This window comes from Galeopterus variegatus, unplaced genomic scaffold (genome assembly GCF_000696425.1).
Source record: "Galeopterus variegatus unplaced genomic scaffold, G_variegatus-3.0.2 Scaffold5156, whole genome shotgun sequence".
In the NCBI taxonomy this organism is placed as follows: Eukaryota; Metazoa; Chordata; class Mammalia; order Dermoptera; family Cynocephalidae; genus Galeopterus; species Galeopterus variegatus.
This window is the reverse complement of record NW_007731267.1, coordinates 104181-129323: the sequence shown is the minus strand read 5'-3', so window position 1 is coordinate 129323 and position 25143 is coordinate 104181. Positions and strand designations below refer to the sequence as shown.

General features: G+C 35.5%; 1 protein-coding gene across 2 annotated transcripts in view; it reads left to right on the top strand.

Annotated features, from left to right (window-relative positions):
• Positions 1–25143, top strand: part of ZC3H12C (zinc finger CCCH-type containing 12C) — a 58131-nt gene that overhangs the window by 7451 nt on the left and 25537 nt on the right. Inside the window, exons 1-2 of one of the 2 annotated variants that reach the window (XM_008589014.1) lie at positions 15471–15572; positions 20911–21662. In XM_008589014.1, coding sequence (XP_008587236.1) covers positions 15549–15572; positions 20911–21662 — 776 coding nt within the window. In that variant the 5' untranslated portion in view covers positions 15471–15548. Of the gene's footprint in view, positions 1–15470; positions 15573–20910; positions 21663–25143 lie in introns of those variants that run through there. The other variant, XM_008589013.1, reaches the window with a different exon arrangement.

Genomic DNA, 25143 nt, shown 5'->3' with positions numbered 1-25143 from the left:
TTTTTTTTTTTTTTTTTTTTTTTTTTGTCTTTTTGTCTTTTTTCATGACCGGCAACGGATCGCAACCCTCAGTGTCGCGCCCGTACCGGACCGGGACCAGCAACGGGATCGCAACCCTCAGTGTTGCCCCCACTCCTCGCTCAGCCAGCGAGCGGCCGGTCCGTATGTGGGATCCGAACCCTCGGCGGGAGCGCCGCCACACTTCCCAAGCGGCGCACTGCAGCAGTGCGCCACCCGGCCGGCCCTTTTTTAAAAATTTCTTTTATACTTTTTTCTTGTCTTATTACATTTGCTGAAATGAGAGAACAGTGTTGATTAATAAGAGGCATTTAGGACTTATTTCTGATTTTAATGGGACTTCCTCTTCACTTTTTTTTTTTTAGTCTTTTTCCGTGACCGGTAAGGGGATCGCAACTCTTGGTGTGGTGTCACCTGCACCGCGCTCAACCAGTGAGCGCACCGGCCATTCCTATATAGGATCCGAACCCGAGGCGGGAGCGTCTCTGCGCTCCCAGCGCCGCACTCTCCCTAGTGCGCCACGGGGCTGGCCGGGTATTTCACTTTTTTTTTTTCCTTTTTGTCTGTTTTCGTGACCGGCAACGGATCGCAACCCTCAGTGTCGTGCCCGCACTGGACCGAGACCGGCTACGGGATCGCAACCCTCAGTGTCGCGCCCGCACCGGACCGGGACCGGCTACGGGATCGCAACCCTCAGTGTCGCGCCCGCACCGGACCGGGACCGGCTACGGGATCACAACCCTCGGTGTGATCAGGGTCCCTATACTCTCCTTGCCTAGGCCCTTAGGTATCTTTGCCAGAGCACTGTTGAAAATGTCTGTACCCTAAAAAGATTTAAATAATTTACAAACCTCCAAAATGGTCGTGCTACTGAAATGGAACTTTTCAGAGGCTGACAGGCAGACCACATTGTGATATCGTGAGGTTTTTATTAAATAGTTTGTGTACTGAAATCCTAATTTAGCATATTAAAAAATGATTAAGTGTAGCAATGTATGAGGGTACTTTATTTTATTATTTTTTTTCTGTATCTTCATTTTAACTTTATTAATGTATTTTTTAAAATTGTTTTGTTTTTATTGGTTATAAATATTCATGGGGTACAAAGCACATTGTCACCACTCATGCCTAAGATGTGATGGCCAGATCCATACTGGCAGCATGTCCATTACCACAAATTGTGATTTACCCCATGTCCCCCACCCAATTATCCCCTCAGTTATCCTCAACCTCCCCCCCCATCCCCCTTTCCACACTCCACTTTGTATCCCTAGGTATGTTCTTTCCCTCTGCAATCCAACACACCACTGTGGTCTTTCTTTCCTTTCTTCTTTATCTCTTAGCTCCCACTTATGAGAGAGTACATATGGTATTTATCCCTCTGTGCTTTGCTTATTTCACTCAACATAAGCTCATCCATGCTTGTTGCAAATGGGAGAATTTGAGCTTTCTCCAAGCTCATCCATGTTGTTGCAAATGGGAGAATTTCATTCTTTTTAATGGCAGAGTAGTATTCCATGATGTATATATACCACAGTTTCTTTATCCAGTCATCCATTGATGGACATTTAAGTTGGTTCCATATCTTGGCTATTGTAAACAGAGCTGCGATGAACATGGGAGTGCACGTATCCCTTCGACATGATGATTTCCATTCCTCCGTGTACATACCCAGAAGTGGGATTGCTGGATCATATGGAGGATCTATCTGTAGATGTTTGAGAAACTGTATGAGGGTACTTTAAAAAGTTCATGGAAAAATGGAATTAACTGATAATATGAGTCTTTCCATGAACGTTATGAAGACCTCTCATACATAGTATATGAAAATACAGTATTCACAAATCTAGGTAGTGTCTTTCTATTTTAGATTGCTAAAATTTTGCTTCTGGACTCTTCTTTTTTCTACACTCTTCCAAAATGAGTCTACCCAAACCATGTTTTAAAATACTATCTATTTGCTGATGATTACCATATTTATATCTCTATCTCCAATTCTGACATCGCTCTTGTACACAGCCACAGCTCTCTTGTAAAATAATCTAAAACAGAATTTTTATCCTCCAAGTCTAGTAAATTGTTACTACCTCCTCCTCAACTGCTCAAACCAAAAATCTAGAAGTTCTTGATACCTCATGTCATCTTCCATACCCAATACATGTAATGAGTTGAATTAACAAGGTTGTTCAATATTAGAAAATCTGTTATAGAATAAACCTACCTGGTTAGTGTGTATTATTATAATTTGGATATATACTATATATTTACTCTTCTTAAACTTAGGACTTTTGTGAATAAGTAAGATTTATATATATGTTTGATTAGTTTTGGTGCCATCTTTGTTGAGTTTTGTCAACAGACTTATGCTAGCCTCATTAAACTAGTTCGGATACACCCCATCTTCATCAGTGCTCTAGAATAATCTGATGTAAGGGTTGCTGGATGCTTTGAAGTTTTGCTAGAACATGTCCACAGAACTTATGGGTATAGCATCCTTTGTAAGGAATGGAATAGAGTGTACAAGGTCTTTATTTCTTCCATGGTTGTTCATACTTGCAACCACTTCTTAAATCAGTTTTGCTTTGGGCCGGCCCATGGCTCACTGGGTGAGAATGGTGCTGACAACACCAAGTCAAGGGTTAAGATCCCCTTACTGGTCATCTTTAAAAAAAAAAAAAAAATCAGTTTTGCTTATATATTCTTCATTTATTGGCATAAAGATTTATACAGAAATGTTGCGTGTAAAGAATCCCTTTCATCCTTTCAAATATTACATTTGTAATATTATATATTTGTGGAGTTCTCTAACTTCTTGGTCATACTTTTTGGAAGTTATTCACTCATTCGTTCATTCATCAGTTTTCCATTTTATTAACCAGTTTTACTTTTCATTTTTTCTTCCTAATTTACTTATTTCTGCTTTTAATTTTATTCCTTTGCCTACCTTTATTTTGATTCATTTGCTCATTTTAACCTTTCCAATTTAAGTGTTTAATTCTTGGTTTCTTCTTTTCTATTAAATGCGTTTACCCCATGAATTTTTCTTTTGAGTTTTGCCACATGCCATAGACTATAATTTTATTGTCATCCATTTCTAAATAGTCCATAATTTTATTATTTTTTTAAACTACAGAGTCATTTAGAATAGAGTTTTAATTTACAGATTCTGGGTTTTTTGTAGGGTTTTCGTTTATTTGTTCTTTCTGGCTATCTATCTGCTGCTAACTTCTCATTTTTATTTATCATGGTCAGAGTATAAATCAACTCTCAAGGTTTGATTTTCCTTCTGTACCTTGAAAAAGTTGGTCTAGCACAAATGTTTGTCTGTATCTCAGCTTTGTAGTCAAGCAACCCACACTGAATTATTATGTAACTACTTGAGGTAAGGATCATTTTTGTTGTCATTGCTATTTAAATACCTATATAGCCTCGAGTTTAATACTATCATCATTTTTTAAGGCCTGTAGATAAAATAAATAAATCTCGTGCTTTGGATTGTCAGGGCTTTTTGTCCTCTTTGTATAAGAATAGGATGGTATAGCCTTCAAAATAAATGGATTTCCTAGTTTGTTTGTTTTTTTTTTTTGTCTTTTGTCTTTTTCCGTGTCCGGCAACGGATTGCAACCCTCAGTGTCGCCCCCGTACCGGACCGGGGACTGGCAACGGGATCGCAACCCTCGGTGTTGCTCCCGCGCCTCGCTCAGCCAGTGAGCGGGAACCGGTCTGTATGTGGGATCCGAACCCTCGGGCAGGAGCGCCGCCGCGCTTCCCAAGCAGCGCACTTATCCAGTGCGCCACCGGGCCGGCCCCTTCACATTCTTAAGAGTGGAGAACGGTCGCAATTCTAGTGATTTCTGTTAGTAAGAAAATTAACAAACTACTTTTTTTTGGAAGGAAAAAAATGCTTCAAATTATTGCCCTTTTATTTCCCATTAAGTTTCCTACTTTTCAGTGTTCTTTCAGGTCTTCCGATTACATTAATGAAAGACCTTCTTATTGTCTTAATGTCTTTAAAACCTCCCTTTTGAATAAGGACATCAGCAGAGAATGTTTGAAGTCAATTCATGATTAGGAAGATTTTCTGTACTAGGAAAGAGACTAGTTTCAGAGCATAGGTAGTATATGTTTAAAGTATACCTTTTTAAATCAGAAAGCAGTTTATAAGAAAAAACTTCATGAAATTCATTTTGTGAATTTGGTTGAAGTAGAAAATTTTATTGCTGGCCTGAATGGCTGGGAAGCATGTACCGGTTGGCAGCTGCAGCTTAGCTTGGAGACCATCCATGCTGTGATAGCACCTGCGTGAAGACGTGGAGGGTGGAAAAAGCACTTTGGAACTCCTGAGTGACAGCCAGAAGCCAGAATGCTAATTTGGCAAGTCTGCTACTAGATGCTGATTTTTGGGCCCGAGCATTCCTCAAAATAACAGGTGGATCATAAATGTTTATTTTCCACTTTGATAGCAAATGAGTGTTTAACTTTCATGTGCATTTTAATAGATTGGGTATTTATTTGATAGTATACTCCTAACGTAAGTAGGATATGGATTTAAATATGATCAAAATCCTGAAATAATTTTCATTTATCAACTTATAGTGTATAAAATTCTTATACTTCTCACTGTGTGATAGCATCTTTCTCAACTTTTTGTGTTATCTCTTAAAAAGATAATCAGAATTAAAAGGTAAAATAAAACGGTCAGTTACTTATTTTAGAAATACTGATTCTGAAGACTGATTCATTTGTTTAACTGCCAAATCTTTGCTTCCCCAGTAGCTTTTTGTTTACCAAACCCAATGGGTTAAAAATTTCTTCCAAGAATAATGGGGTAAGACCAATGGTGAGTGAGAAATGGGGTAAGCTGATTCTATCCCCCCTCCTCGCCTTCTCTCCATGCATGTGCATGCATGTACACATACACACACATACACACACACAGGCACAGAGGAGAAAAGGTGCAGGCATAAGGAAGGAGGGCCTGAGACTAGAAGTATACTAAGATTCTTCTATTTAACAGTATTTCCTCAATCTTTTTAATCTAAGTACTCATTTGGTGTAACAAGCTATCCTTATAATATCCATCACACTTACATCCCCTTCCTCAAAAATCCTTCACACTTAGATGTTTAATTATTCTACTCATACAAGTATCTTAACACCCTCACTGATCTTTCTTTTGGAATTTTGAGTTTTGGTGGAACAGATATTGGAAGTAGCACTAGGATGGAAGTATTTAGAGTATCAAATAGCAGCCATAAGCCTCTGGGTATCTGAAGCACTGGGAAGGATTAAAGAAGCATTCAGAAAGGAGGCAGAACCTCCTGCTCCCAATGACTGGCAGTTACCTTCCAGATGCCCCTTTCCTAGCCTTTCACTCTTCACTCCTAGGCAGTACCGGCCTAGTGGGTCTTGTGGAGGCTGGGAAGGACTGCAGAATTGTTAGTGTAGGCTTGTTAGTGTTAGCAGAGAATTAATAGGATAAAGTAAAGTCAGTGGTTGCCTGGCTGAATCAAATCTTTTGTTTCCCCACTTCACTGCTCTTCCTTCTTTCTTGCTCTAAGTTATTGTCCTGTTGGTTATTCTCATTCATTCATTCATTTATACACAGATGTGTATGCACGTACCTTTCATCCGTCCTGCCCCACCAAATCCATTCTCCTGGTTTAAAGTTCTTATCCGCCCCCCCCAAAAAAAAGACTTTCCTTTGAAACTATTCCTATTCTTCCCTACCACCCCCAAAATATCTTTCTATACCATATTATTTTCCTGTCAAACATTTGCTATCATCTCTCCTCCAAAATACATTTCTTAACCTTGAGTTTTTAACCTGCGTTCTGTGGTTTTCCAAAGGGTTGATGGATAGAGTTTGGGGATTCTGTGATGCTGGATGGGAAAAAACTTACATCTTTATTTTCACATCCTCTAATTGAAATTTAGCATTTCCCTCAATTATGAATGTAAGCAACAAATCCAATATTAATAGCACTAGTCACCCATAGAAATCACAGATGTTTCCCTATTGTGTTACAGTTGAAGCAAATGTCCTGAAATAATATTTGCTCTTTTAACTACTTCAAAATCATAAGTTATTAAATTTGCTGCTACATCTTATTTTAATGTGCCTAATAAAAGGCATATTTTTCACTATACCACAGTGTTTAATATTTTGATGACTATAATGTAATTGACTTCCTTCGTAGGGCAATCCTATGTTTTTGTTTTATGCATTTAAAAGCATTACTTTGAAAAGAAAACCATAGGCTTCATTAGACTAAGAAATGGTCCATGGCAGAAAAACATGGTAAAGGATAGTTGTTCATTCCACCTTTCTTCATTTTGCAGAAATAGCTCTCTCAGTGGCCAGTGATAGCCTTTACCCAAGTCCTCTTCTCAGTCATTCTGTGATGTGTTTGTATCATTTGATGCCATCAGTTATTTTTTCCTTTTTTGTCTTTTTTCGTGACCGGCAACGGGATCGCAACCCTCGGCGTTGCACCCACACCTCGCTCAGCCAGTGAGCGGCTGGTCTGTATGTGGGATCCGAACCCTCTGCGGGAGCGCCGCCGCGCTCCCAAGCGGCGCACTGTCGCAGTGCGCCACCGGGCCGGCCCACCATCAGTTATTTTTTATAACTCCTTCCTCTTTTGTCTTTAGTATCAAATACTGACTACACGCATTGGCTCTGTCTTGGAAAATATTTATTTGCGTCCCCTTTTTCTGCATAACTTTAGATATCAGTTACCTTTTCCTTGGAATATTGTATTATCTTCCTGAGTTGTCATCTTTGAATTTCTTGCCTCCTCAAAACTAATACAGCCAATATCATCCTGAAATATAGGTAGAAACATGTTCATCTTCTCAGAAACCTTCAGTGACTCCCCACAACTTCTCTAAAATGTGAGTAAAATACATCATTCCCTTTTTCAGAAACCTTCAGTAGTTTCCCATTACCAAAGTTGAAACTCCTTAGTGTGGCCTTGAAGACTTCCCACGAGCTAGTCACACCTGACTTTCTAGACTCTTCTACAGCAGTGTTAATCACACAGTGTTCTGTGTGTGTTATCATCTCTCACAACTCTGGGCCTTTGATCCTGTTGCTCTCTGGGCAACTGCTCTTTTTTTTTTTTTCCCCCTCTCTTACCCTACTGCTCTCCTTCCCCCCACCACAGACACATACCCCATAGTGTATAAGGGAGTATGTCCTCACTATTATTCTGTACCTAGATTATGTCACCTCTCAGAATCTTCCCAAATCTCTCTCTTGTACTCTATAACATATCTCTGTTAATTGCATTAATTTTGGCATGCCTTGTATTGCACAGATGTTTATTTATCTGGTTTCCCTAATGTTATCTCCTTAAGAGTAGCAACTGTATTCATGTTTATAACCTCTCTCCTTCACTTAGCATTATCTCTTTCTAATAGTAGGCGTTCAAATAAATATTTCTTAAGTGAATAAATGAATTCATTGAAAACTGGCTTAACCTCTCACTTAGTCTGACTTTATAATTATGGACCATGCTGCTGTCTTCCTGCCTCTCATCAAAGAAAATACTTTAAAAATGTATTATTTGTTCAGAATTTTGAAATAAAGTTTGATAACATAGCTAATATCTATAAAGTGCGCTAGGAACTAAGGTACTCTATATTTATTTACTACTATCAATAAAATAAAATCCTAATTCATAGGAATCTTTTTTTTACATAAATGATTCTGTTAAGTAACAGTCATTTGGGGGGGACATTGTTATGGCTTTAACTTTTCAATAGTTAAGTTATAAATCTTTGGAGAAAGCTAACTCTGAAAAGTATAACATTTTATGACTTTAGGAAAATTCTGTGGCTAGAAATTAAAATGTTAATGAGATTGTGTTATGGGAGAGGTAGGAGGGGATGGCTGCCCTTAGTCTGTCTACAGCCATTTATATTTTGAAATAATTTTTCAATGTCCACTATCTATATTGTTAGTCTGAGATGAATGTTTTCTCATTTTCTGAAAGAAAATCTTTGTTTCCTTTCAGGGGCCTGTTATAATTGTCCTTCCATTTTTTCCCTCTTCCCTTCATTCCTGCCCACCATTAAATAATTGTACGTTTTCTAAATCACTGGTTTCCACCTGTTTTTATACTCATGTTTCTTACCAATTTCTAACATTATTTTCTAATTATCCTCACTAGCCAAAGTATTCTATGGCACTTTAATCTTCAGTAGTTTTTCTTATAAAAAAGGATAGATATATTTGGCTTTTTCAAACTAGGTGTTATTTCTCTTTCCCTTTGAGAGACATTGTTCTGAATTATTACTTTTTTTTTTTTTTGCAAAATTCATATGATAAGATATCACGAACAAAGGAATAGAGTGGGGCGTTTGAACTCCAAGTGGTTTGATTTCTTGGTTCCATAAGCATGTGGTAAAAAGACCTAGTGGGACACAGTTACAGCCTTTGCCTGCATAGTATTCTTTCCTCTGCATTAAAAGAAGACAGAATCTTCAGTATTATAGTAATGAGACTATAAAATAAATAATGGAAATTAGGTTTTCTATTTTTTTGTACTGCAGTTTCACTTTTAGTGGAAACTTTTTAAAAGGTACACTTTAGCATTTACTATGTAACAGACACTGATGTAATTTATTCTTTATATTAACTTATTTAATCCTCATAACAACCCTATGCTGTTGGTGGTGTTCTTACCCTCATTTTATAGTTGAAGAACCTGAGACACAGGTTAATAACTTGTCCAGGTTACTTGGTTAGTTTGGGGGACAAGGCATGGCATGGTATTGGTTCTTATATCTATAAATTATAAAATCATCTGCTTCCACAATCTCTTTTCTCTGGACTTTATGCTCTGATAAACTGTACCCTGGAAGTTATAGTAAGTGTTCAGGGACAAATTTCAGAAAACCAGTTAATCAAATCTCTAGGAGTGGCAATGCCTATATAGGAATAAGTGGTCTAATCTAGTATGCTCCCTTTGGCATTGCCCAGTTGGTTTGCCATTGAAAAAAAGTTTTAGATGGACTACTATATCCCTTTTAGGTCAACAAAATAGTGGTGCCAAATGTGGCAAAGCAAGTAAGTTAAGAAAATGACAAGTCTGTCTTATGATTATTAAGATTTTCATAACCCTTAAGAATTTTGACTGAGTAACATTATCTTCTTTGTTACTAAATTTTTCCTTTTTTTTTTTTTTTTTTACTTTATCCCTTCACATTAGTATTATAAAAGTGGTCTGATTAAAGTTAATTTTATGGGGCCGGCCCCGTGGCACACTCGAGAGAGTGCAGCGCTTTCCCACCGCAGTTTCGGATCCTATATAGGGATGGCCGGTGTGCTCACTTGCTGAACGCGGTGCGGGTGACACCAAGCCAAGGGTTGCGATCCCCTTACCGGTCACAAAAAAATAAATAAATAAATAAATTTTTAAAAAGTTAATTTTATGTAGTCTTTGTTACCCCTATTTTTTCTTAATAGTTCTTTATAACAAAACTTTTTATGGTTGAGCATTGCTGGAGTTTGAGGGGGTCTTTTTCCTGCCTTAGTTCTGAACCAACTGAGAAATAGACAAAGGAGCCAGTAGATGGATATCAAAATAGCAGCCCTTTGTATTCACAGAACTATTGAAGAACATGACTTAAGAGAACAGCATAAAAAACTTAACTAGCACTGAACCCAAGAATTAGGAAGATTTAACCATCCAGCCTCAGACCATGCTGGAGAGCAAAGTAACCGTGTGCTCTCTGCCTGTGGGCAGATCCCAAAGAGAAATGTGTAGCGTAAGGGGCTAGACGTTGCTTCCACGAGTCCTCTTCCCAGACTTACTCATCAGATAAGTCATCCTCAAGTGAGGAGGCAGAGGCTGCAGTGTTATTCCAGTGGCTGCCACTGTAGTTGGGAAGCTGAATCCAGAGGAGACTGCAGGAAAAGACCTCTCATCACTGGGAGGCTTGAGCTTCCTTGAATGGCGGGAACAGAGCTACAGGAAATTTGCCTATAGTGGAGGGTTTTTTTATAAGCTCGCACTCAGAGAAATATTAGCAGGGCAGCATTTTTGTTCATTTAAATGCCTGCATTCAAATTTGCAGGAACCTGTGTTTTCACTCAAGGATCTGAAGATCAGCACACTGATGCATGCCATATAAGTTGTACCACGTGGATTATGGAAGAGTGAATAGTTCTGATTTCAAGAAGTTCATAGCCTGGTTTATAAAGAAGTGCTAAATTGTGCAGTGCAGACATTTCATGTTATAGAAATTTGAATGAGTTGGAAATCAATAAAAACTGAAGTAGTCCAAGGTTTTATGGAATAAATAAGCCTTGAGGTGGCCTTAGAATGGTGGATGTGGTCTGGGAAGGTAAGGCAGTGCAAAAAACACATAAGGTGAGGAGCAGTTATGCCAGCATCTGTGACTTCACTTTTGCTGTCCCTTCTCCTTAAGTGATGTGGGAAATAAGATTACAGGGCCAGAGAAGTCTCAAGTTGTAGACATAGCCTTGAAAAGAACACAGAAGACCAGAGATTTTGATTTGCAGCTGAGATTTTTTTTTAAGTGTAAGACTAATGCCACTGAAAATTGCTTTGGCGAGGAAGAACCTAGGGGGAATAGAAAGAAGGAGATAAATTAAGAAAAATAGGTAATCTAAGCCTGAGGGAATGAGTGCTGGGGATGCTCATGGCCATGAGAACAGGAAAGTTGGAAAGAAACAAAAAAAGAAAAAAAATTATTTTTAATTTGGAAAGAGAAGAATAAACAGGAATTGATTAATTAGATCTTGACGATTTATTAAATGGACAAAGCAATTGAGATATAGACAAAGGTGACTGAAGTTTCATGAATGCTCTGTTGTAACAAGTGCATTAAGTGTCCTTTAAGGGAAATTGGGCGAGAGATAAGAATATAATTTATAGATGTGAAAACTGAAGCCAAGCAGTACACTGTTCTCCAAGAATGATGTGTATATTTCACTTTTTATTTTCTTTCTATGTGTAAAAAATTAATCAGAAACACGGGTTTTCATTTTGATTTAATGTTGTTGCCCTTTTTTTTGTTTTGCTTATCTTTTACAAATTTATTTCTTCACTACTTCCAGGTTCTGTCTTTTTAAAAGTGATTTTGATGGATCTCGTGGGAATCATAGAATCTCTTACTAATGTATTTAATGACCTACTGTAGTGGGTGCCTGATGTTTCTGTCCAGCTAGCATTTTATCCCCCTCTTCTTTTGTTATCACCCTACCTGAGGAACTCCCCAAATCCATCTCCTTACAGTTCTGGTGGGGCTGTCCAATCATAGCCTCACATACCTCTGGCCAGAGTAATTGGGCAAAGAAGTGAGTATATGTCCTAAACTGTGCTGATCAGATTCTCTGTCTCAGGAATTAGAACACTGAATGGAGACCAAGGTTAGAGAAAAGGTCGTGCCAAATTATCACGTGGAGGCATTCTAAAAGCTCTGCCAGTGAAACCCTGGGTTCAGTCCTGATCTCTGATGTTTCAAAGCCTTGATTACAGTTGAGGTCTCTTCTCTTACAGTTAATGATATATAAAGCTACATTTTTCTAGCACGTACTTTGGGTGGATTATATTCAGTGCTGGTTCCAAATATGGGCCAATGTTGGGACTTTCAGGGTCTGCCTCTTCCCTGAAAAGTGGCATGGTTTCCTTGACAGGCCAGAATTAGGAGAATGTCTAACTTTTTCTGCAGAACATTCTGGAACTGGCATGTTAGAGATGTTTATCAGGTTCTTGATATAATTGACCTTATGACTTTCTTTTAACTAATGCTGTCTAGATCTATAGCAATTTATTTGTCTTTGATTCATAGAGGCAATATTCTTAGCATTGTTTTGTGGTTTAAAGTTAGTCTTAAACACTTTTCAAATAATACTAACTAGTTTTATATATGAAAGATCTCATGGCCCATCTGACTTCCTAGATATAACTCTCAATATTAGAGTTATTAATGTTTGATTGATTTTGCTTCATTCTTTAACACTGTGTGTATGAATTAGGTTTTTTTTGTTGGTTAGTTCATTTTTTAAAAAACTTTGAACAATAATAACAGTTTCTCATTAAAATTTTTAACTTTCGGGCCGGCCCGGTGGCGCACTGGAGAGTGCGCCGCTTGGGAGCGCGGCGGCTCTCCCGCCGAGGGTTCGGATCCCATGTGGAGACCGGTTCCCGCTCACTGGCTGAGCGAGGTGCGGGCGCAACACCGAGGGTTGCGATCCCGTTACCGGTCAGTAAAAAAGACAAAAAGGAAAAAAAAATTTTTTTTAACTTTCAACCCTTTGGGGACAATTAGGAAAATCAAATATAATAATCTTCCTCCTGTAGTATTATTGTTAGGATCAAAAGAGATTGTATGTTAGGGGAACAAATCCGTGTTAAGAGAGGTACCAGGAAGTTAGCTTGGATCACCAATGGCAAAGAGAATTGATTCCAGCTTCCAGCATCAAGGCCCACTTGTTTTACATTTGTGCCTCAGAAAAGTATAAGGTCTCTCAAATTGTTGAAGTTTCAAATGTTAGACCCACCCTTGGCATTGACAGATTTTAGTAATTCCTAAAACTACATTTTTTATTTTCTGTCGTAAGTGGTCACTGTGCTCAGTCACTCATTGTAATGACTCAAACAGAGCCCAGTACAGCTGTTTGTATTTGCCCTACAGTGGACTAGGGCTATGTGACTAAGAAAGCCAGACTGGGTCGTCTTTTCACCTACAGATGTTTAATGTGCTTAACATTATCCAATACTAGCAACCGAGGTAGTCTAAATGCCACAGCAGGATCTGATTAGCTTTTTCAGATCACTGCCTTTATTTGTTGTTTGCAAAAAAGCTTAATCCAGTGCTAGAGATCAGGCTTCCTGCTGAGCTCTTGGGTAGTTTTCTCTCATTCTTTGTGTTCACAGTAGCAGGAATTAGTGAGAAGATTCCTCCTCCTCCTGAATTAAAGCTATAAAGTAGTAACTATAGTAGCAAGGGATAAAGAGAAGGAAGAAAACCCAAGGGAAAAGAGAAGTCTGTCTATTCATACTAATCAGTTTCCTTTTACATACAAAAGAAAAAGTTTTTAATATGAATTTATAAATACTGACTTCACAGTCTCTTCTAGTCAGTGCATAGCTAGTAAGTTTTTATTAGGTTTTGGTTTTGTGACTACATTGCATGGATGTGTTACATTTTTCATCTTTATCTTATTTAATTAGACTCAGTTTTACCAGAAGAATTACATTTACTAGCTATAGCAGTGGCTTGATTTATCTTTCTTATTCCTTTCAGGGTTGATACCATTTTTACTCATGAGATTTCAAAAAGAACTACCAACAGCAGCAAGAAAAACAAAAACCAAAACTAACTTTTCTTTATTTCTGTGATTTTCATATGCTTACCCAAGATGTGAAATTTGAATTCTATGTAATTCACATTGAAATTTGCAATAAACTATAAAGTTAGAGATGTTTTATTCTGATCTATAATGGGCTTATGAAATTAGACCATGGGCTTAACTATTTCAGTAACATTACTGTAACCCTTGAGAGAAATTGCTTTAGAAATTAGTTTGACATTCAGAACATTTTTGGAATGGCATATTTCACTAAAATATTAAGCTCTTTTGAGGAAAAATGATCTATAAACAGTGGTGATCTACAGTATCATACTTTTAAGTTTTCTTTCTGAAAACAATAATGTTTAGGTTTTTAGTAGGCATAAGGAATGTTTTTGGTGAGATAACTGAAAACTCTCAACCATGTAGAACAGATCTGCCTTTTATTTTGTAAATAGTGAAGATCTCATTTGCATTTGAGTGGGCACAATAAGGACAGGGCCTGGAGTCCCCAAACCAGTGTTACTTTTTTCCAAGTATTCACAAATGCTCCTGACTGTGAGTAGCCTCTGTATTTGCTTATGAAAAAGAGAGATTAGTTTAGATTGTTTGGGGTGCTGTAACTAAGTTTTATATATTTAGAGTTCATAATCGTGTAACGAAAAGTCTGGGGTCTGCATAAATCAGCATATATCAGAAAACTGTTTTTTGGCAGCTGGCCAGTACAGGGATCCGAACCCTTGACCTTGGTGTTATAACACCATGCTCTGACCAACTGAGCTTACCCGTCAGGCCAGAAAGTTGTATTTGAAGAGCAGCTCTTTGCCTTCACATCATGTAAGTAGTAGGACAGCCATAGATTTCCTTTTTCTTTAGTAGGGAAATATCCTCACAATGCCTTATGGTGTTTGCATTTTGATTGAATTTTTTTTTCACAGTGAGAGACCACTCAAGATATAACTTATACAACCCTCAAGAGCAAGTAGTCCAAAGTATTATAAATGCTATATAATCTGAAACTTGGAAATAAATCAGGAATAGCAAGCTTCCTCACTCATGGGGCTATAGTTTTGTATCCTTTATATCCTTCAAAAATATCACAATATTTCTTTTAAACAGTTCCCGAACTGAAGTTTGAGTATTACATTTTACAAAAATTTTATGAAATAAAAATACTTTTAACATGTAAAATATTTTGTATGTTAAGACATAATGAAAGATTTTGCTTCTATTTAATTACATGGTTAACTAGTGTCCATAAAAAGAAAAAAAAAAAATACACCGCTATTTGACATACATAAAATGGGCTTTTCTGATGATTTTAGGTTGAAGTTAAACAGTTTTGTCAAAATGTTCAGTTTAGATAATTCATTTGGCACAAAGTTGGACTGAACTTTTGTTTTATCTTACCATACTACATTTTTAGTGGACTTACTTTTTAAAATCTATTCTATATGTAATGTCTTAAACCTTTTTCTTTTGCAATCTTATTTTTATCATCTTTTTTTTTTGTCTTGCAACAAATTAACAAATACTCAAAAATACAGATTTCCCACTATTTCCAGGGAAATAGTTTTACTATAACCTTCTGTCTCATTGCACCAGTAACTCGTTTATTAAAGAAAAGGGATTGCTGCCATAGTTAATTGCTACTTTGACACACCTCGTTTTCTTTGTTTCTCAAATAAAAATGAAAAGCTAATAGAGCATAGCCTCAACTTTTTTGAAACATGCAACTTTTACTACTTCAAAATATAATTGGTTTCTTTGTTTCATACATTAAAAACAAGGAGGAAAAGCTGAAGTCTGCTCAAGCCAGGTGTTTCTTGTTGGCAGCCTGCTCCCTAATGACTCTGCTCTCATAGAGCAGCTGCCTACTAGTCAGCTTTGTATGGCCTATTGTTGCTGCACACCCTCGTTAATACACATGCTGCCCCGGGCAGACCCACGGAATGACATCAACTTGCTTATCTTAGAAACCTACGAACCTGACACAGGGTGCTGAGGTTGTCTTGCATCTGCCTGGCCAACTAATTGTGAGCTTTCTGGCCTATGATTGGCTGTTACTCCACTCGGTAATAGGTTAAGCAAAGACATTGCCATTCCATCTGTTCAACCATTCATTGTTCTTCTTGCCTGCCTGGAAGTCTGCAGCTAAAATTGTGTTAAGGAGTTACTGCTGAAGCTGCTACAGAAACCAATGTCTTTGTATTTTCCTGCTAACGTGAGTATATGTGCTACTTAATGCCTTGGCAGTTAAACTTTGCTAAATATTGAGAGTATTAATTTGAACTCTGTAAAAGATAAAAAGCACCTCAAATGAAAACCTACATCATGCCAACATACCTGAAAATTCAATTCTTTCTGTAAAATATGTCTCTGAAGCCAATTTTTACGTTTTTATATTCTGGAGTTATTTAAATAATTATAGCTTCATGAAAATTTATAAGGCATTAGGCATGGCATGTAATCAGTTGGAGTTTAAAGACAGGTTATAACAAATGTTCCGATAAACACTGTTTTGATAAACAATGAATTTAGGTTTTATCTTCTTGTCAAACAAATTCTAATGTTTCTTAAGGTGTCATTGTCCTATCTAGATGCTATAAAATTATGATAAGATTTGATAGATTTTTTTCGATAGTCTTAAAAGTCTAGCTTGAGGAGATGGGTTAATATATGTAGAAGTTTCAAAACAGCTTGTTTTAAGCGTAGTGATTAAGCATTCAGTTGTTTTGTCAGCAATTTTAATATTCATATACGGTTTCTAATTTCTTCACTCCCACCTTTTTTTTTTTCCTTACCTTAGTATCAGATATTAGATTAAAGATGTCATTTCAAGAACTATTGCTTTCAAGAGGTCTGTAATGGGGAAGGGAGGAGGAGACAAAGACTTTCATCTATCAGTTGGGAGGGAAAGAAAGAGCATAAAGGGTTAAAAAGAGGTTTTCATTTCTACCACATGCCCTATTGTGTGAACATACGCATAATTCTATTGAAAGTTTTCAGAAGATGGGCAGGCCACCAGTTGCTGGTCTCCTGCAGTTCCAGTAGACATCTGTTGCCCCAAAGCATTAACCAGTCTGTTCAAAGGGACATCCTTCCTTTGTTAGCTCCAGGGATGCAGACAACAACACTCACTCAAATACAATGATAATTAAATACACAGAGACTACAGCAGTAGGTATTTATTACATATTCATTATTTTATTTTTATTGTTCTCATAGTACTATCATTTGGATAACAACCAGAACCCACTTTTATGGCATTGTAACTTTACATTACCAAAAATAAATTGGTTTAGCAAGTGTATGGTCTGATATTCCTGATTAATGTGAGGTTCTTTAGAATATAAGAAAAAATCTTTTTTTGCCAATTTGAGATGAAAGATTATCCAAGTTATCTACTGAGAACTTTTAAAAAATCTCTAATAAATGGAGGAATTTCAGTGTATATGATAAATTTCTAGTAAATAGCTATTATATCATAAACTTGCATTCAGCTAATGTAAAGTTTCTTTTTGGCAATTAAAATAATTAATTGCTCTTCATCATCAGCTACAAAATTAGCATGAAAATTTTGTTCTTTTTCAACCAAATAGTATTATTTAATTTTTAGGTTGCCTTTAGCAAGAAAAATTGAGTTTCCAATACAATATCTGGAGGTAATCTATAGATTTACAACTGTAGAAATCTGTTTTAAATCAGCATAGTTTTGCACAATACCTTTTGAGTTCAAGAATATAGTATGTAAAGGCCAATTATAATTGATCCCTGATATAAGGTTAAAAGTTAAGCCATATTTCTTGGAGTTTTTTGACAACTAGGGGAGTGTAAACTGATCTACTTTGTGTGTGAAACTTTGATTATGCTGCTGTTTCATGAAATGAGGATAATTACCCTTATTAGTGAATATTTAGTTGATTCAATTTAAGATGATCTGTATAAATTTGCATTTGAGTAAGTGCAAAACTTAAAAGTCTAATAAATGGCTTAGAATTGAGAAAAGTATTTGTTATATGTAATAATTTTGTGATGTTATTGGCGTTTTTCCTATCTTTTTCAAAATTATATTGATTGTTTTTAAGGCACTGAATAGAAATGAAGATTATATACCATTCCTTGTTCTAAAGTTTCTTATAATAAGAAACTTGTACGTTTTATACATTCCATTACATTAACAAATATTACAGCCTATGAAAATATTTTATCAGTTTTTAAATCTTAAGACTAGCATTTAATTTTTTATTGAATGATTTCAAGATATTGTCAAATTCTGGGTTGTTTTTAAGTGTCATATTAAATCAGGGCAGTCTTTTATTGATTATAGTTGGATAAGGAAGCATTCTAGAGATTAAAATTTAAAAAACCAAATCTTTACTATTTGGTCAATACAAATCAGGTGATTTCAAATTTGTATTATGTGTTGGAGAATATATATGTGGCTTTTATGCCTGGAAATTGAACCCATTTGTCCTTATTTGTACTATTTCATATTTAGTCTCTTGCTTTACAGGAACTAAAAATCATTTAGCTGCTTGTTTAGTACAAGATGACATTGGATAACGTTCTCTAAACTAACCAATGAAATGTAGAAGATGAAGAGAGGCCTGTCAGTGTGAAAAAAATTCAACCAGAGTATTTTAAAACAGAAATTATTTTGCCTAACAAAATTCTATGTTGATTTTTAAAAAGTAAGTCAAGTTTACATTTATCCTTAGCATTAAAAAGTCTAATTATTGTAAGCTTTTTATTTAAATATCATGCAAATTACATGAATTATTATGAGTTACAGATGTATCATATTCACTAAATACATTGTATGCAAATGAGTTTTATGTACTTTAATATTATAAAAAGTAACTAATCCATTTTTTCTCCATGTCTTAACCTTATAGCCATTTAATAAAATTATATAGTAGAGCGCATTTAGGAGTGTCAACACTTTAAGAATATAATGTTGAAGGTGATATGGAAATATTTAAATACTTTTTTAGAGTGGTTAATTTTCTGTTTAAAAACTTCACAGTATCTGAGTATCTGGTTTTGTTTCTTTGAAAAATATGAAAATTAAGAATTTTATCCTTTAAAAAAATATTTTGTTACAATGCTCCCCTATGGCTATAATTTTCATAAGGCACTCATATTCAAACAAACTGTCTGATTCAAAACAAACAGACAAAAAGCACTATTGGTCAATATTAAAATATTATTTCCTAGTTCAATTCAGGGATTTGGTCAGCAAGTCATTATCTTGAAGAATTATCTCACAACAGCACTTATGCAAAACCCAAACTTTTCAGGGGCAATCAAAAATGTTGCCCATTAAGTGCACTTCCTGCAGTCAGAGCAGATTGTGGGGTTTACAGAACAATGATGTCGGAGCTTCCAGATTGGTTTGGCAGCTGCATTGTTCTCCTAGGGTAAACCAGACGCACTTAAGTCCCAGTCTCTTTTATAGGCTTTTGTTCATACCAAATTATTCTTTCACTGTGCTAGCATTCATGATGGCATGTTAAAGGAGTGCAGCTTAGCAACCAGCTTCTGGTTGCCAGGCAGCCCAGCTTCCAATAGGTTTTCCTTGTTTAAGATACTTTTGGTGGGAGTTCTACGAAGGCCACAGTGTGGATTTTTCTTTTAACTGTATCCCTTTATTAGGATGCCGTTGTGATTTGTTACTTGCATTATGGTGTTAGTATATTACTATAGTTAATAAATCACAGGGTGTAAAGATTTGCTTTCAAAATCCCTTCAATTCTAAATTGGGTTCATGCATATCCATATTAATAGAAAAAAATTGAAATGGACACAGCTTCATAATGAAACAGATGTATATAGATAGCTCTCCTAAAGAATATTTCCTTTTATCAGTTGTGCAGTCAGGAGCTACGAGAGTTTGCTGTTTCTTTACAACTAATGAATGCTGTATTAGTAGAACAATGATATTGAAGTTACCTGTCTTCTCAGGAAGTAAACCCTGAAGAAACTTCTGTAGAAGTGTATAGGAGCTATACACTGAAGGAATTTTAAGTGTATTGTTACCAAGCTGAAGAGTCCATGTTCTCTTCTCTAGTATTTATCATAGCTAATAAAATTTATTTCATTGTGTAGAAATACTTGACTCTTTAATTATACAAGGTATACTTTCAAATTTGTTACATCTCAGAAAACCACTTAGTGTTTTCTTTTAACATTTATACAATAGCTCTTTTCTAGTGTAAATATGATGTTGAAGAGCTTTAGAATAAAATGTTTTCCCAGTTTTCTTCTTTAGGTTATTTAAGTAGGTGTTTATGACAATCTCAAATTCAGCTACCAGTGGCTCATTAATATTATACTGGGTGGAACACTGGAATTGTCTTAATAAGTAAACCAGTGATGTGAATATAGTCTTTACAATGAAGCACAAGAAAAAATAACTTTATTTTTCTAACCTGTTCCTAGTAGAAAAATAACAATTATTTCCAATACACTTAAAGAAAAATAGTAAAACAGCAAAAGCATTTTAAACAGTAAAAGTATTCCTGTAGGGGAGAAATGGGAGAAAAGATGACTTTTTAACTAAATGTAGATAAATGGTTAATTAATCTGAGGCAATACAGAAATATTTTCTGCCATAAAATTTAAGAAACTGAAATAACATCATTTATTTAATGTACTTATTTTATGTGAAATATCTAATTTTTCTGCTTTTCGTTAATATACATAGAATAAAAATTTTTTTTTTTCCTGGGAGGAAATAGACTGTACTGTCCCTTGGCACTTCAGGTAGCATAATGTTAAAAATTATATTCTCTTACCATGTTCAGTATTCACAAAATTATGATTTTTGGAACAAAACTGTATTAATCTGTAAATAGAATATAATTCACTTTGTAATCATTTAATTCCTTTTTGGCCATTTTAGAATATATGAAATATCTAAATTAATTTTGAAACTTTTTTAGATTGTTGCTAAGCTAAACTCAAATTTATGATAATTTTTTAAAATATGATAACTTAATGTGTTAATGTGTTTCTACACGGCTTTCTCTTTAAAAGAATTTTTACAGATTTTTATGAATTCTGTTAGAGAAAATGTACATGACCTGTCATAGCATATCTAAAATATTCTTTTTGATAATACAAAGGTACTTCAAAAAGTTTGCAGAAAAATAGAACTAAAAGAATACGAATCTTTCCATGAACTTTTTGAAGGCCCTTATATTGTGTAACTCTAGAAACATAAACCTTTCTAAAAGTGGAAAAATCTCATTCAATAAGATAGAGAAGCAGCATGATATAGTGGGAAAAGTATGGATATTGGAGTCAGGTGAAACTGGGTAAAAAATCCAGTTCTTATTTACTTGTTGCCTTGGAGGAATTACATGGCCTTTCTAATTTATAACTTCTTCATCTGAAAAACAGTGCATGATACTCTCTTGACAAGGGTGTTATGAGTGATGAGAGAATATATACAAAATACAAAGTAGATATTCAGTAATTTGGTAATTCTGACTTCTCATTGAGACATAAATCAAACCATAAATATAAAATTCTAAATATTTTACATTTTTCTCTAGGAATACGGGGTGCTTTGCATTCAGGAATACAGAAAAAACAGCAAAGTGGAGTCAAGTACACGTAACAGCTTCATGGGCTTGAAGGATCACCTGGGACATGACCTCAGCCACCTTTATATGGAGAGCACTGGCCCACAGTTAAGTGCAGCTGTACCTTGGTCAACAGTAGAAAAACCAACAATGGATACAGTTAATGCCGGAAAGGAAGAAAAAAAGGTGTGTGAAGAGAATGCGAGCTCTGGGGACTCTGAAGAAAGCACAAATTCAGATCACGAGTCAGAACAATTGAGTAGCACTTCAGTAGAACCATGCTTATTAACCAATACTCACAGACAACTATGTAGATCTCCCTGTTTAGAGCCTCATATACTGAAATGCAATGAAATTTTGCAAGACTTTAAACCTGAAGAGTCCCAGACTACATCCAGGGAAGTGAAGAAACCCCCTGATGTGGTACGAGAATACCAAACAAAACTGGAGTTCGCACTTAAGTTAGGTTATTCTGAAGAACAGGTTCAGCTTGTGCTAAACAAACTTGGTACCGATGCTTTAATCAATGATATTTTAGGAGAACTTGTCAAACTTGGGAATAAAAGTGAGGCTGATCAAACAGTTAGTACAATTAACAGTGTAATGCGGGAAACGTCATCCCTGGAATCTCAGAGATCTGAATCTCCAATGCAAGAGGTTGTGACAGATGACGGTGAAAATCTGAAACCAGTAGTTATCGATGGTAGCAATGTGGCAATGAGGTAAGTGGGAAAATCATTGCTGAAAATTATTACCAAACAATCATTAAAAGTAATACCTAATTTTGTGGCTATTTCCCTTTCTCACTATCATTAAAGTCAACATTATCATGTATCCCAATATTAGCTTTAGAAAACATTAGTTTTTCCTCTCTCTCTTCTTCTAGAGCATTTAACCATCTTTACCTCATTCATTCCTGAATAGAGACCACTTTTTCTCAGATACTTCTCATTTTTTTCTTCATCTCGCTAAATTACTATGGTATAAAAATTAGTGTATGTTCCTGGTTTGGTGTTAATTACTAGTTTTAAATGAAAAGCTTGAATATGATAATATTCATCAGTTTTGGAATCTAGTCAAATAGGCTATTTCTACATGATGTTAAATAACCATAGGGCAAAACCCTGATTCTTCTAGAAAATAAGCTTTATTTTATTGGTTTGGGAACAAATAGAGCTATAGTTTGAATAATTCTTTATGTACTGGGGGGAAAAAGAAACAAAGCAAAGCTGCTTATGAAATTTTTCTGATGAATTTTGATGGCTCAAAATTTAATGTGCATTTAATTCAATCAGTACATAGTTAACTACTCACTATGTTCAGATCACAATAAGGGTAAAATATATAAAAGCATCAATTCTTTTCTTCTGGAGAGCTTAAGAATTTCATACATTGTTTCTCAAAAGGTGATCTGAAGATACCTACCACAGAATCACCTGGGGAACTTGTTAAAAATGCAAATTCCATAGCACTGCCGTTCAGTGGAAATACAATGCAAACCTTGTATGTTATTTAAAATTTTCTAGTACCTACATTAAAAAGCAAAAAGAAGTGGGTAAAATGAATGTGAATAATATATTTTATATATGCTAATATAAGCAAAATATCATTTCAACATGCAATCAATTAAAAAGTTATTAATGAGATATTTTACATTATTCTTTTGATATTGTCTTTGAAATCTGTTGTGTATCTTACACTTATAGCACAATTTAATTCAAAATAGCCTTATTTCAAGTGTTCAATAGCCATATGTGGCCATTGACTACCATATTGGAACCATGTAGTTCTAGAGCCCTATGCAGACCTACCAAGTCGAGTTCAAGGTATAGCCCAGGCATCCTTTTTTAAGAAGGACTGCTTCTAATAATGATGTGTACTGAAATTTGAGAACTATTGTTTTCAGTAGGTGGTAGCAAGATCTTACATATACAGTATAAGGAAGACCAACATGTAATCCTCCAAATAGCTTTTCAGGCGGGGGCAGTATTATCTTTCTTTCACTTATAAGCAAATGAGATAGGATTTAAATTACTTGCCAAGGCGAAACCCAAATATTCAAACCCAAATATGTCTGACTTGAAAGTTTGTACTCTTCCTCATATAATAAAAGAGAAAAATGAAATCGAAAAGGTTCAAGCCAGATTTTACAGTGCCTTGAATGCTAAGCTAGAGAATTTAAACTTGGCTCTGTAATCCAAGGGTAGTTGAGGGGTTTTGAGTAGATGAGTATCAAGAGTAGAGTTGTGCCTTATACAACTTGGCAGTGATTTATCAGAGGCAGGAGATCAATTTGGATGTGAACAACCCTTTCTAATGGAATAGAGAGAGTCTTAACAAGTGTCCTAGAGGTCACATATGGCTTTGAAAAGTTCTTCAGTAAGATGACCTCTGTATTGTTTGATCTTTCCCCAACTTGACCACAGAATGATTTTTTTCTTGTAACAACTAATGAATGATTTTCTTAGGGATAATATGTAAGGCCAAAAGCCATGACATTATCCAAGGAGAGAGCAGTGAGGGAAAAAATACAGTTTTTTGGGCACTACCATAGTTCCATTGAATCAGATTCTGCAAGAGCAGAATGCTGGAAGATGTCTATTTTAAGAACTCCTCTGATAATTCTATTATATCTAATAGATATATCTATTAGATGTATGGTATATAATATATATTATATATACTATGTATATATAATATATATTATATACCATACCTGCAGCCATGGTATATAATATTATATACCATGGCTGCAGGTATGGTATATAATATATATTATATATACATAGTATATATAATATATATTATATACCATACATCTAATAGATATATCTATTAGATATAATAGAATTATCAGAGGAGTTCTTAAAATAGACATCTTCCAGCATTCTGCTCTTGCAGAATCTGATTCAATGGAACTATGGTAGTGCCCAAAAAACTGTATTTTTTAAAAGTGCCACAGTTATTTCTGAGGCATAGCCAGCACTGAGAACCATTTAACACTAATAGTATTGGTATCTACAGGTCAGGAGGTAGAGGAGAGTGATGATCCAGGGAAACAGTAATGTGAAAAGCACTCATGTTAGAAAAAAGCATAGTGCTAGAAAAACCAAGAGATATAAAAATGTCATCAACTGAAAGAAGAGGCAGGCTTTAAGGAGAGAATGTCCTGTGAGTTGTACTGAAAAAAAATCAGAAGACATGACAGCCAGGAAGTCATTGTCGTCAAGAATGCCTTGTGTCATTAAAGATAGAAACCCAATTGCAGGATGTTAAGAAATGAAGGAATAGATCTAGAGTATTGTTCTAGAAAGTTGACAGGAAGGGAAGGACAAGGAGAAAAAAAGAGTTGGGAAAGGACTTTGTTTAGTTTATGGTTTTTAAGAATGTAACTATATAAGCTGAGGGAAAGGTGGAAGGAGTCTCCACAGGAGAGTAAGAGAACAGTGCTATGAGAGGACTTTAATTTTTGAAGCAAAATAATGGAGGAGGAGACAAGAAAGGCACAAATGAAGAATTTGACACTGGAGGCCATACACTTTTGGATAGGCAGGAACAGACTTTTTGAGGGGAAAAACAGCATGAGACTTATAAAACTTGGAGCCTATAGAAATGAAATTTTAAGATGAATATCATTTAGATAAATGATGTCATAGTCAGTTCAGCCTCTTATTAACTCACGTGACTGAAACCTAGTTACCAATGGAAATACGTGGATAACTAAGAATTTACATAAAACTCTACACTTTACTCATCTGACATAGCGAGAATTATCCACAAGAAAACTAAAGCAAAAATAGATGGCATAATTAAAGCATTTTAAACAACCCACTTTTATATACTGTAATTATGAAAATAGACTCCTAACCCCACATTGTTTTGGCACGGTCCTGTTTTCCTTGCTGTAAAGACGGGACCATGCAGATTCATTTCTTTTCTCCATCATATATTTTAATCTGACACTTAAACTGAAGTGCTCCAGGCATTTCAGGAGAGAACAAGCTGACAGGAAATTTTTATTATAGCAGCATTATACTGTCAGTCACAATAAAATGTTGTACCATGCCCAGAGTTTTGGAAGCGCCAGAACTCATGAAAATTATAGTAAACGTTTACTTTCTGCCATTTATAAGGTTTACATAAAGTGCAAAGTCATTTAAAAATACATTATCTACTTCAGGTCCAAAATCTTAATGTAATAAA